Source organism: Ambystoma mexicanum, chromosome 5p, assembly GCF_040938575.1.
Source record: "Ambystoma mexicanum isolate Mex_15411 chromosome 5p, UKY_AmexF1_1, whole genome shotgun sequence".
NCBI classification, from domain to species: domain Eukaryota; kingdom Metazoa; phylum Chordata; class Amphibia; order Caudata; family Ambystomatidae; genus Ambystoma; species Ambystoma mexicanum.
In genome coordinates this window covers 1310866325-1310879077 of record NC_090930.1, presented here as the reverse complement: position 1 = coordinate 1310879077, position 12753 = coordinate 1310866325, and the positions used below count along the sequence as shown (strand labels likewise).

At 48.9% G+C, this 12753-nt stretch overlaps 1 protein-coding gene across 1 annotated transcript in view; it reads right to left on the bottom strand.

Annotated features, from left to right (window-relative positions):
- The window catches only part of ICE1 (interactor of little elongation complex ELL subunit 1), a 740954-nt gene that overhangs the window by 571001 nt on the left and 157200 nt on the right, over positions 1-12753 (bottom strand). The window contains exons 9-10 of the mRNA XM_069613713.1: positions 7987-8026; positions 7851-7910 (exon numbers count right to left, since the gene is read on the bottom strand). Coding sequence (XP_069469814.1) covers positions 7851-7910; positions 7987-8026 — 100 coding nt within the window. The remainder of the gene's footprint in view (positions 1-7850; positions 7911-7986; positions 8027-12753) is intronic.

Genomic DNA, 12753 nt, shown 5'->3' with positions numbered 1-12753 from the left:
CTTTTCATACACATTCAGTATAGGTCACACCTATTCTTGGGGAGTAAAAACCAATGGTTACTTTCACAATTACATTCAGTGATGCAAGGGCAGTAGACCCTACCAGTTGTACTCTCAGTACAAATCGCTTAATCAGTAAACTGGCCAATATACTTTGTGAATAGTGGAACACTTGTTCCAGGTACAGTAAAGACCTATAACTACTTTTGTGATAACACAGTTATACTACATGAGTAAAACCTAAGGATGTAATATTCAAGTACAGATGATTTTGAGATCAGTGAACCACAGATTTGAGATAAGCAATAACTCTGGTAACTTATTTTTGGGAGGGCACACAGCTAACTCAAGGTAAGTAAAACCCATATACTTTTTATATCTCACAAGCAGTCCAGGTTAGATCTTTCCCAGCTATAAGGATAAAGGAAGTATGACCTATCAAGGACAGTTAGAACCACATAATCCAAGTTAGATAGCACATGGACAGCAAAAACCCAATGTTGCACTATACTGAATGACTGTTATTCTAGGTAGGCAGCAATCTAATGCAGACTTATTCTGGACAGGCTAACAGTAAGTAAGGGGAAGCAAGACCCAGTTGGGGGACACTCATAATTATCCTCAAAGGACTAATCTGGTGATACCAACAGTTGGAGCACACTCGTACAATTACGCTGCAGGAATAATCTGGTGAAACCATTACTTTACCTTTGGGAAGAGGCACAATCTAATCTCAGGAGACCAATATACCTTCACATCTACTTTCTATTAGACTGACAAAACAGTTTCTAAAGAAGAAAAGATGTTAACCATACTTTTACGAATAGTGCATCACACATCCAAGGTAAGTAAGAACTTTAGTAACTGTTCGCTCTTAGAGTTAAAGTTACCAACTCTTTACAAGCAAGTTACTTTTAAACACTTATTTTCTTTTCTAGGCAAAAGTCCCAATACCTTAAAAGTCTTTCCCTTATTCTTGGAGCAGGAGTGTTCTCAGTGGCAGAATAAGTTCTTTAGTAGCAAAAGTCAGAGTTCCTTAGGAAGACTGGCCAAACAGGCGAGTACTTTACTTCTGAGAAGACAGAAGACACCCTAGCAGGATTCTAGCACTGGGACTGGGTGCACTGGATGAGAGGCCTCCCCATCACAGAAAAGCCCCCCATAGGTACACAAAAATCCTAAGAGACTCAAGGTAAGTACATACCCAAGCCAACAGTACCTCAGCATTGAAGATTTAGCAGCAGGATGACTTCAGGGTCTGCAGCCAAATACCTGGTCAGTGGATTCCTTGTCGTGGTGACTGAAAACAAGACCTCAGAGGGAACTTTGCAGCAGGGATCAATGAAGGCTCTAGGCAAGGTTTGCCTTGCGGCTGAATGCGGTTCTGGCGCCTTTTCCAGGCGCACAGAAGAATGCAGAAAATCGCGGTTGAATTCTCATCGTTACAAAGGTCCAGCACACTGTTGAGGGGACTTTTCGGACTCGATTCGTGTCTCTGGAGATCCACCAGGATGCCCAAAGTTTAACGAGATTCAGAATTCTGAAGACTGTGCACCGCACGATGGCTCGAGGTCCCAGGGTATTGCAGCAACGCAAGGTTACAGAAACGCGTGGGATGGCTAAAAAATGCAGGTCTTCTTGAGTCTAGTGGGTCTCACCAGGCTCTAGGTCAGGGCTGTTTTCAGAGTCCCCCAGATCGATTGGAAGGAAGGGCTACAGCAGGCTCCGGTTACACAGCAGGCTCACCGGTCGCTGGAAATCGTTTGAGCCGCTTCTCCATCCTCCTCTTCGGTTTCGGTTACAGAGGTCAACTTTTCTTCCGTTTCCAGGTTCGCAGTATTTATCAGGAACTACAACACAATCTCTGCATTCTCTCCCCGCATTTTACAAGAAGGGTGGTCTGGTTGTCCAATCAGGACAGCCAGCCCCCCCCCTGTCACTGGGGTTTGTCCCCATTCAAGCAAGTTGGAAGACAAGGGCTAGGGAGTTTTGGACTCCTCCCTAGCTTCCTGCCCTCACAGACAGACTGTAGCCTGGGTGGGGAGTCCAGGGGACTCCTGCCGAAGATAAAAATCACACAAAGGAATTCCCGCCCTGGATGTCAGGGAAAGGAACAAGAAACGGCAAACACTAAAATGGCGATAAAAGAAGACTGGGACTATTTTGGTAAAATGAGCACCCTTCGGTGCCTTTACTGCAGCTGTGAACAGCCTGCAGTAAAGGTGCACCAAATTAATACAAGGTATCACGGACACCAGCCATTGAAGGTAAGCTTGTCCCTATAATAGAATTGTTACAGTTTTAGTGTGAAAGGGCATACATTGCATCTCCCCAGCACTCCATATAAGGTGGGGTGTGTTGGTTTCACCTAACAAAATGTAAAAGGGATCCAAAGAGGGGAGACCACCAGGGGGCGCAGACGTAATGGACGCCTGAACCGGCATCTCCCTCTCCGGGTCGGAAAGATTGCAAGATTAATGTCCGTTACATACGAGACACCAGCATAAAAAAGTGCTCGACTGAAGGAGGAACCGCCCTAGCAGCTTCGAGCTCACTCTCCCCTGAAACGGTGCAGGATAAACGCGAGAATTTGTCCGCGCCCGACGGCCCCCCTGCACCCGACTGAAAGTGCGGCGTTGGAAAATGGCGGCGCCCGCTTCCTCCTTGCTGATGCAGTGGTGAGATCGGTGGCCGCAGTGAGAAGAGGCAGTACGCAGGCGGGGACATTGCACGCTGCAGAGCTGTCGTTGATCTCCTGGGGCCTCGCGTGGTGAGCCCCCATTGATACTGCCTTGAAGTGCTGCAGCGGTACGCGGAGGGAGCCGCTCCGCGACCGCCGAGACTCCGCAGGAGACGGAGCGGAGCATCGAGGGAGGCAGAGCGGTCGGGACCCGGCCCTCCAAGTCAGTCAGGGGAGCGGGCGCTCCGTATAGCATTGAGCGACCACAGATCGAGAGGCGGTGCCCCTCCCTGCTAGCAGTCCGCGCTGAGGATCCTGGGGCCCCGGTGTGCCGGGGTAATTTTTCTTCTCTGGAGGCTGTCAGCTTGACACTGTGCTCCCCACCCAGGGAGTCCGGGGCCGTAGGGGTCCCGGTTCGGAGAGAGGGGCACTGCAAACCAGCGAGTGTTGCCCCGCGCTGGTTGACTACTTTATCACCCGTGGGGGGTGCACCTCAAAAGCCCAGGTTACTACAGTCCTGCGGGTTTCTTTCTGAACACACGCATTCCTCTGGCTGGCACTGCGGGAATCTCTTGACACTCGGTCCCAACCGCACTGGAACCTAACTATTCGACCTGCGCAACACATCTCACTGGCCTCCTCCGCCGCATGATGTGAATACTGCTTTCCACCATCTGAAAGTAGTGTAGTGTCGTCCGTGCTCCAGCCCTAGCTCCCAACCCTCTATTCCTCGCTGCCCGACGGGGCACACAATCCAGAGCCTGCCACACACCGCTGGCTACAGGCCCTCAAGCCACGGAGCCCGTGTCCCGATTGTTTCTGCCCGCCTGTGCAGGCGAACTGCCAAATACGCAGTCGGCTCCACCGCCTGGCAGGTGTCCTCCGCCTCTTGGACCATTGGTTAGCAACAGAGCCGTTGCGGGGCAGTGAGGGGGGTATATTTGGCAAGAATAGCCACTGGGGCTAGTGTGACAGCAGAGGCAACACACAAAGCAGGAGGTGGTCTCCCTCCTCACGATACCCTGCGGACCTAAAGACACTGAATGTAGGAGGCCCGGGCCCACTGTCCATTAACCCACACAGCAGCAGAGCGAACCTGGACTCCCCACTCCGTCCAAAACTGAACCCACGCACCCTAGCCGCACTGCGAAAGTTTAGTCGCACGGATTCACCCATGGAGATAGAGGAAGTCCAGAGTTCTTCAGACATCCCGGGTAATGACAGCGACAGCGCAACCAAATCAGACATCCGCAAACAGTCTTACTGAAACGGTCTCCGTTCTGCAGGCAAAGGTGGAGGAACACCAGCATAGTCTTTGGGTCCCTTAACGTCAAGGATCTGAACTCCCCGCAGAAGAGGTCAATGTTTGCAAGGCAGTTCGCCCAGTCCAAATTAGATGACCTCTTCATCCAGGAATCAAAGTACATTAGTGGCAAAGAGAGAACAATCTATGGTAGAGACATAGGGGACACAATCTGGGCATCTGGCTCACAAAAGAAGGGTGGCGCGGGCATTCTGTTACGCAAATCTCTGGGACTGCAGGTTGACCGCACACATAAGGACACGCATGGGAGATTTGTTGCACTCAAAGGTAGATTAAGAACGCGCACTGTCACACTGTGTGCCGCCTATGCTCCAAACCAAGGTCAATCGAGCTTTATTCAGCCCCTGCTTGACTTTCTTGAAACATGGAGGGAGGGTACGTTGATTTGTGGAGGCGATTTTAATGTAGTAATTTTCGCTCCAGTCACGCTGGCAGAGTGGTTGTGGGTCCCATTGTAAGCAATGACGCGAAGGATCAGGGAACACCCTATACTTAAGGTGCTGTGGTCTGTGGTGCCCCTCTCGGGCCATGCAGGGGGTAACCACCTGGCCCTCCCCCTGAGTTGTATCTGGGCTCAACCAATCAAAAACTTGTGTTCTGTCCAGCGATTTCAGCCATGGTACGAGGCAGGTCTTAGCTGGGTGGGACAGTTATGGAAAGATGAGCTGTTTGCCACCAGGGATGAGCTGAAGACAGACTTGCAGGGCGTAGATGTACCCCCCCATGCTCTACCTCCAGAGAAGAAGCGCCATGAGCGACTCTAGATGGGGTGACTCCCTAAAGCGCTCCCTGACACGGTTTGAACACATTTTGAGTACTCCCCGGGCATCAAGAGGCCTCGTATCAAAAATGTATAAAACACTCATTACGAGGGGTCTTAGTCTGCGCCCACAGTCAGAAGTAAAGTGGGAGGCTGATTTAGCCATAGAAGCCAATCCAGAGTTGTGGAAGAGCATATATAGAGCGGTGTGGTCATCGTCTGTTTCCATGCAGTACAAGATGCACAATGTTCGACTACTAATGAGGTGGCATTACACTCCCCTTAGGCTGTCTAAAATGTTCCCCGGGACATCTCCCTACTGCTGGAGGGGATGCCAAGAATGTTGCGACTACTGGCATCAATGGTGGAAATGCGACAAGGTTCAGGTGTATTGGCGGGAGGTGCTGGGTTGGATCCGAGCAGTGGATGGTGTTCACAGGGACATGTCGGCCATTCTGGTGTTGTTTGGGGTGGACTCAGAGGACGAGGAAACATACGAAGCGTTGACGTATTTGCCACGCAATCTCTTACTAGCAGCAAGAGGGTGCCTAACTGTTAAATGGAAATCAGCAGTTCTCCCCTCAAAGAGGGAATGGTTACTGAAGGCACACGCCATATACGAAATGGAAAGCCTTACGGCGGCTGTCAACGAACTGCGAAGAAACGTTGATGCGATATGGTTGCCCTTTCCAGATTACTTCACCGCGTATTGGGAGTCCATGGACTAATTGGTACTAATCGAAATAACAGCCAACGAATGGAGCTAGGGGCAGTGCCCCTCACTGCCGTTCGCTAGTCTACCCTCAAGGTTTTGAATTGCGTTTTGATGTTGTCACCTGTGGTGAGGAAACTGAGACACTATCATTAATGCTCGACGCGAGGACAATGTGTAGGAGTTCATTGCTAATTCAAGCATTATGCCTGTTTTTTTTTTTCAGCCTAATGGTCTGTCATGAGTGGTTGGTGCGGTGGGGGGAGGTTGGGAGGGTGAAACGGGAGGCCGAATAGCAAGACTCCAGTCAGACTATGTTCCGCATTTCTTCTTCCTTTTACAACATGAATGTTTCAAGATAACACTGTTGGAGAATACTGTGATGGTAACATGTATTGAAAATGTCTTGGTTCTGTTATAAAATAAGAAACGGTTAATAAAAACATTTAAAAAATAAATAAAGGATCCAAAGATCCTTTCTACCCTTGGGAACTGTAGTTCTCTCAAAATTAGCCAGAGAAAGTTAAAAGGGGAGCCCCTAGGGAAACCCAGCAACAACAGGGACTTATTGCCAATAAGTTGTCAAAGAGGATAACTTTAAAAAGACACTATGGAGAGTCGAGAAAATGACACCCAGAAAAAGAGTTAAAGATTCTGTGAGTGTGGAAAAAGATTCCCACTCACTGAGGTATTAAGGAAAAATATCCCACTAGTAAAGTTCTGGGGTTGACCCAGGTCAGGAAGATTTATCAGTTCTGTGAACATCTTACCTAACAGTTAGCAATCAGCTTTCTTTACAAGTAAGTAACTTTTTCACACTAGTTATTCTTTTCAAGACGGAACCCTTTTCTTATCCAGTCCTTCCCTTATTCTATAGCAGGAGTTCACTCAGAGGCAGTAGAGGGATCCTAGTGGTCTAGATGCCAGCTGTAGGCAGGGTGAGATAGGGTTCAGTTGCAGGCGAAGTCAGAGATCCAGAAGGGAACTGTTCAAACAAGTAAGTATTTCACTTTAAAGTTAGTTGAGGGACCAGGGACTTCATAGAAGACACCCTAGGAGAATTTGGCAGGGGCCTGGGTGAACTGGATGAGTGGCTCCCAATTACAGAAAACACCCCAAAGCTATACAGACATCACAAAGGCTTAAGGTAGGTAAAATACCCCAGCCAACACAGTACCTCAGCACAGTAGAAGTGTTGCAGCAGGAAGACTTCAGGATCTGCAGCCAAAAACCTGGCCGATAGATTCCTTTGTCAAGAAGACGAAAGACGGGAAGGAATTTTGCAGCAAGGATCACAGGGAAGGCTCTAGGCAAGGTTTTCCCCACAGCTGGATTTGTGTGGAATTGCCACCTTTTTCAGGAGCACAGAAAAAGACAGAGTATCGCTGTTCAGATTCTCATTTGCAAGGTCCAGCGCCCTGTTGAGGGGATGTTTCGGACTGGAATTATGCTTCTGGAGATCAAGCAGGATGTCCACAAAGTTTCAGCGAGATTCAGAATTTGGAAGACCGTACACCGCACAATGGCTCGAGGACCTAGGGTATTGCAGCCCCACAAGGTCTCAGCACTACGTGGGATGGCTCAAAATGCAGGTCTTCTTGAGTCTAGTGGGTCTCACTAAGCTCTGGGTCATCATTTTCAGTGTCCCCAGGTCGATGGGAAGGCAGGGCTGCAGCAGGCTCTGGTTACACAGCAGGCTCTCCGATTGCTGGAAATTGTCTCAGTCGTGAATTAGTCACATTCTTCTTTAGTTCTAGTGGTCAACTACTACTTCAGCTTCCAGGATCAGACTTTTATGCAGGCACCCAGCCAATCAAATAGCCTTGCAACATTCAAACTTGGGGGGGGTTGGCAATCCTTTCAGGACTGCCAGCCTCCCACTTTGAACGGGAATCTTTGCACTCAGGCTGGAAGACAAAGGGCTGCTGGGGTTTAGAGTCCTCCCTCGTTTCCTGCCTTAACAGACACCCTGGACCCTGGGCGGGGAGTCCGTAGGCCTCCTGTCGCAGATAAAAATCACAAAAAGGATTTTCCCACCCTGGATGTCAGGAGAAGACACAAGAAAGGACAAGGGATACTAAAAGGGCGAAAAAACACCACAGTGGTCATTTCAGTGAAATGAGCACCCAGGGTGCCTTTACCGTGGCTGTGAAAACTATTAAAGTGAGCGCAAGCCTCATCAACACTTTGTGAAGTGCATGCTACCTTCTTTACCAGATATGCATTGCTATCCTTCAGTGGTGTAACTCGTAACCTTAGAAGACTTTGCAGTTCTAAAATTATTTTCACAATATACAAACGTGTTTAAACTTGTAGTTAATTATATTAAAAGTTTTGACATTTTGTAGGCTACAAAACATTAAATTAAACATACCTTTGTCAACCTTTACTACTGGCTCTACGCTTGTGAATTGTGTCACGGCATGTTTCATTTCTGGAATTAAATGACATACAAATGTCAACAAGGATACAAAAAGAAACTCCTAAAAAACCTTGAAACGTACACTCACTTTTTTTGATGTTCTCCTTTTGAAATTCTTCAAGTTTATCCTGTTAAAAAATGCAGGTTACTTTGTTACACAGTAAAAACAAAAACAAGTTTTAAAATACTGCATAATTTGTTAATCAATGCTACACACATTTATCCAGGCCACTTAGATTGTACTGAGTGGGGAGAGAGGGGTGAGGGGCTATTAACTAATGTCCTACTTGATAGTAAGAATCTAGTAAGCTTTAACACTGGTTTGTGGATTCCCCCCCCCCTACTCTTAGTATCAGTTTCTACTAGCTCAGGACCTTGGTAGAGTGGCAGAGCAGGAAGGCTCATCTTAAAAGGAAGATGTGAGCAGTATCCCAGTGTTAGGGAGAATTCTCATAAATGTGGTAATTCCCTTCACCTTAGAGACCCTCAACAACTTTGCTGGATTTTGAGGACTTGATTTTTTTACCTGGAGGGAGTCTGACCTTTTTTCGCACTCATGTATTTTGATGTGTGTTTTACTCTTGTGTTTTCTTTGGTTATGGAATCTAACCAACTCCATAGGCATCATTTTTTCATTTGTGTGACACAGCAACCTCAGTGCAGTGACACAGGGAAGCCTTTTCAGGCCTTCCCAAGGTTTAAATACCTTCTCTGGGATAAACTACTGTTTCCCAGAGTAAGTAAAGTGAAATTGACTTTACTAGTCTCTTTAAATTCCTAGACCCAGCACACCCCATCTTACAATAGAGTGCAGGAGGGGTTACTTAGTATCCCCTGTGTTTAGATACTCATGTAGCAGTCAAATGCGACCTTTTCCTCTCAGAATGGCTTGTGGCAGTGGTTTTACAACAAACTACCATGATTTTTCCCGACCGCGAGTGCCGGTAGCGTTAAATCGCGGGAGCCATGTTTTTCAAGATGGCGTAGGTCCTGGTCTTTTTTCGCCATTTCTTTTTGGAAAGGTCCTTCTAGAGTTTTGCTCTGCACGCCGAACCAGGTTTGGTCGCTTGGTTCATTCGCCTTTGGCGGGCTTCAGGACTGAAGACCGCCTCTGGCGCCCGAGTTTCTGGGGTGGGCAGGAAGTGAGGGAGGTGCCCGAAACTCCCTGGGCTTAGTCTCCTAGGAGACCCAAATGCAATCTGGTGTGATTGGCTGACTGACTGTCCGGCAAGGACAGCCACCCTGCTCGGTGTGTGACAGCTAGGCTGAAATGAATGGGAGTGAACTGAATAAAAGGCGAGTCGCTTGGCTTGGAAGGCAGAGTCGACCACTGGTCTATTGTATGGTGAAACTTAGTGTATTGTGAGACCTGGGACCCTGCCCCACCATACAGGATTCTTAACCCTAGGCATTTAGCCAAACTGCAAAGGTCAGCTGCGAGACATGTAACTCACTAACCAAAAAAGCTAAAAAATTCTTCATACCCAACTCATACAAAAACCTACACAACCACTTCTCCCACAGCAAGCCGGACACTGTAACAAACGCACACATAAGCCGCACCAACAGCACACAAGGCGAGACATCAGCTCCAAAGGCAATACCAACTCTGTCCTCACCAAGAAGAGAGTCCACATTCAAGCCTGTATCTCGGCGTCATCCAACAACTCTGCCGAACTCTAAAATCTGCAAGGGGCTGGCCAACCCTGCTGCAGTCTCTACCCCTCCTGCTGCCTCCCAGGCTCTCTGCAATGCCCTTGCCTCTCACCTGATCTCAAAATCCTAGGACATCTGTCCACGGTCTCCTCTCCTTCCCCTCTGCTCCCCTCTCCATCTGTGCTTGCTGACCCTCCTTCAGCCACCCCCAAGCACCCTTCTTGTCCTTTCCTCTTTTCTCCCCCAATGAGGTCGCTAGACAAGTCCAATATATGAAAGCCTTGTCAAAACAGGTGCATCCCTGTTCCCCTAAAACCATCAAGGACAACATCGACACCCTCGCGCCGGCTCGTGCTGATTTTGGAAACCACTCCTTTGCATCAGGATCTTTCCCCTCCCCTCTGAAGCAGTCCCTTCTGCATCCTCTTCTCAAGAAACCCACAGCTGATCCTTCCTGTTCAGCTAACTATCGCCCCATCTCCATTACTCGCTTTCTGGGCAAACTCCTGGAAAAGCTGGCCATCTCCCAGCTTAACCTTCATTCCGATTCTGTTGGCTGTCTCCATGAAAACCAGTCTGGCTTCAGAGCTGCCAGAAGCACCGAAACTGCTCTCCTGAACATCCGTGACAATCTGCTCCCCAACCTTGACTCCAACATTCCCTCTGTACTCATCCTACTCAATCTCTCCTCTGCCTTTGACACGGTCAACCATACCATCCTGCTCAACCATCTCCGTGATAACCTGGTTATTACCGATCAGTCTCTGGCCTGGCAGACCTCTTTTCTCTCTGATCGACCCTCCCAGGTCATTCTGGGGTCCTTTCGGTCATCCATCTCCTTCTCTACCTGTGGTGTTCCCCAGGGGTCTAACCTCTCACCCTGGCTTTTCAACCAATACCTGGCAACTCTCACCCACTGCAATGCCATTTTCTGCTCAAATTTCCAGTGCTACGCTGACGACACTACTCATTTTCAGGCTTCCCTTGGCCACCTCCTCTCCCTCTCTCATCTCCGATTGCCTTGCTGCCATTCAAGATTGGTGTTCTGCCAATGATCTTTGTCTGAATGCCAGCAAGACTGAGATCCTCGTCGGCACAACTTCTCCATCCTTTCCCCTCACTCTCTGGCCACCCTCGGCCTCCCTTGGCCCCCCCCTCCTACCCTCACCTGCGAGGCTAAGAACCTCAGGGTCATCTTCGATTCCACACTTTCCTTCTCCCCCCCCCACATCTCTGATGTCTCTAAAAAGTCAAACTTCCTAATGCACCGCCTCAGAAGTACTCTGCCTTTCCTCTCCTTCGCCCAGAAGCTCATGATCTCACAAGCCCGTGTTCTCTCTAGGTTGGACTATTTTAACAGCCTCTTTCTAAATCTACCTGCCTCTACTAACCGCCCTCTGCAACTAATCCAGAGCAGGACTGCAAGACTTGTCCTTGGCCTCAAGCCCTGGGAACGTATCTCTCCAGCTCTAAAGTCTCTCCATTGGCTCCCAGTGGATGCAAGGATTACATTCAAAACCCTCTGCATTGTCCACAAGGCATTCTAGGGCCTGGGTCCAAAATACTTTCAGCCATCCCTCTGCAAATACCGGCCCTCTCAAGCTCTTCGCTCCTCTACCTCCAACTCCGTCAGGGTCAGTTTTTCATAGAAACGGGCTGGGGTAGATCTCAGTCTTCGGCTGGGGCCTCCCTCTTGAACAGCCTCCCTGCCACTCTAAAACTTGAGAACCATCTCCGGTTCCGGAAGCACCTCAAGACCTTCCTCTTTGCTTCTTCCTTCACCCCCCCTCCCCGACTCCCCTGCTGATCTGGTCTCTCTTGGCACCGTGCACCTGGCCACCCTCTGTCCTCCGGGCCAAGGTTCCTGCTCACCTTGTCACGCTTCAACACTGCCTTGCACTGGGGTCTCTATCTGTACCAACACAGCACCCCCCCTTTTTCCTTCCTGTAGTTATCTGATCTACCCGGTCTGCTGCCTTAAACTCAGCACTTGCCAATTGCTGGCTGCACTACCACTTTTGTTGCATTTATTATTCATTTATAATTATTTATTCTGTTCTCCTTTTGCTCTGCATTTTCCACTTCTCCCCCCTTGCTTGCACTTTTCCCCTCCTCTCCCATGCACTTGCGCGTTCTCAAAGTCACTGGGCTTAGTAAGATTATTATTTTGTTCTCCCTTGTTCCCCTCCCTTGCCTTATCGCGCTCTGAACCACTTGTGTATGAGCATGATAGAAATAAAATATCAATTCAATTAAATCGATCCGACACTCGCACCAAAGCTCAGCGCACAGTGTATACTGAACTAAAGCTGCCAACAGAACCACCACCTCTCTCACTAGCCTACTCCCCCTCCACCTTACTAACCCACACCGCCTTCTCGTTTGTAGATCCACCTGAGCGCCTGCGGACCAACTCCGTTGGTGACGGTGCGCTACACAAATACCTTTAACATTTAACAAAGCCTGTAGCTCACTGACTTGTCTTATGGAAGTGACAGCTACCAGGAATGCAGTTTTAGAGGTAAGATGCTTTAGGCTGGCATTGTGCATAGGCTCAAAGGGTGGCTCCATGAGCTTGGAGAGCACAACATTGAGATCCCAACCCGGGGGACGGTTGGAAATGGGGGGGGGAGGGGGCAGATAGCCACATTACCCCTTCCATGAATGCATCATTGACAGGGACTTTCCACCAGGACACCTTGTTCTGGCATAAGCCGATGGGGCCGCCAGATGCACCTTTAGGGAATTAAATACTAGGCTGGAGCATAGTAAGTAAAGCATGCAGTGTAGAAAGATAGCTGGAGAACATATTAAAAAGGGGTCAGTGATTGTGATGTGCACCATAGAACATTTTCTACTTATCAAAGTAGCAGTGTCTGGTGTTGGGTTTCCGTGCCTCCTTGAGGATATCCATACACCTTTGTGGAAGGTTCAAGTGGCCAAACTCTGACTTCAGGAGCCAAGCTACCAAGTTCATTGATTGTGGGTGGAGGATGCCCCTTTGTGTTGAGTCAACTTGTTGTAGGGGCACGGGCGCTTGATTGGGTCGCCAATCACCAGCTTGAGCAGATATGGAAACCAAGGCTGTCTCGCCCACATAGGCGCAATCAGGATCGGGGTTACTTGTTCCTGGTGCATCTTATGTACTATCCTGCTCAGGAGTGGTGTCGGTGTCGTGGTGGCGGAGGGGGCAGCATAA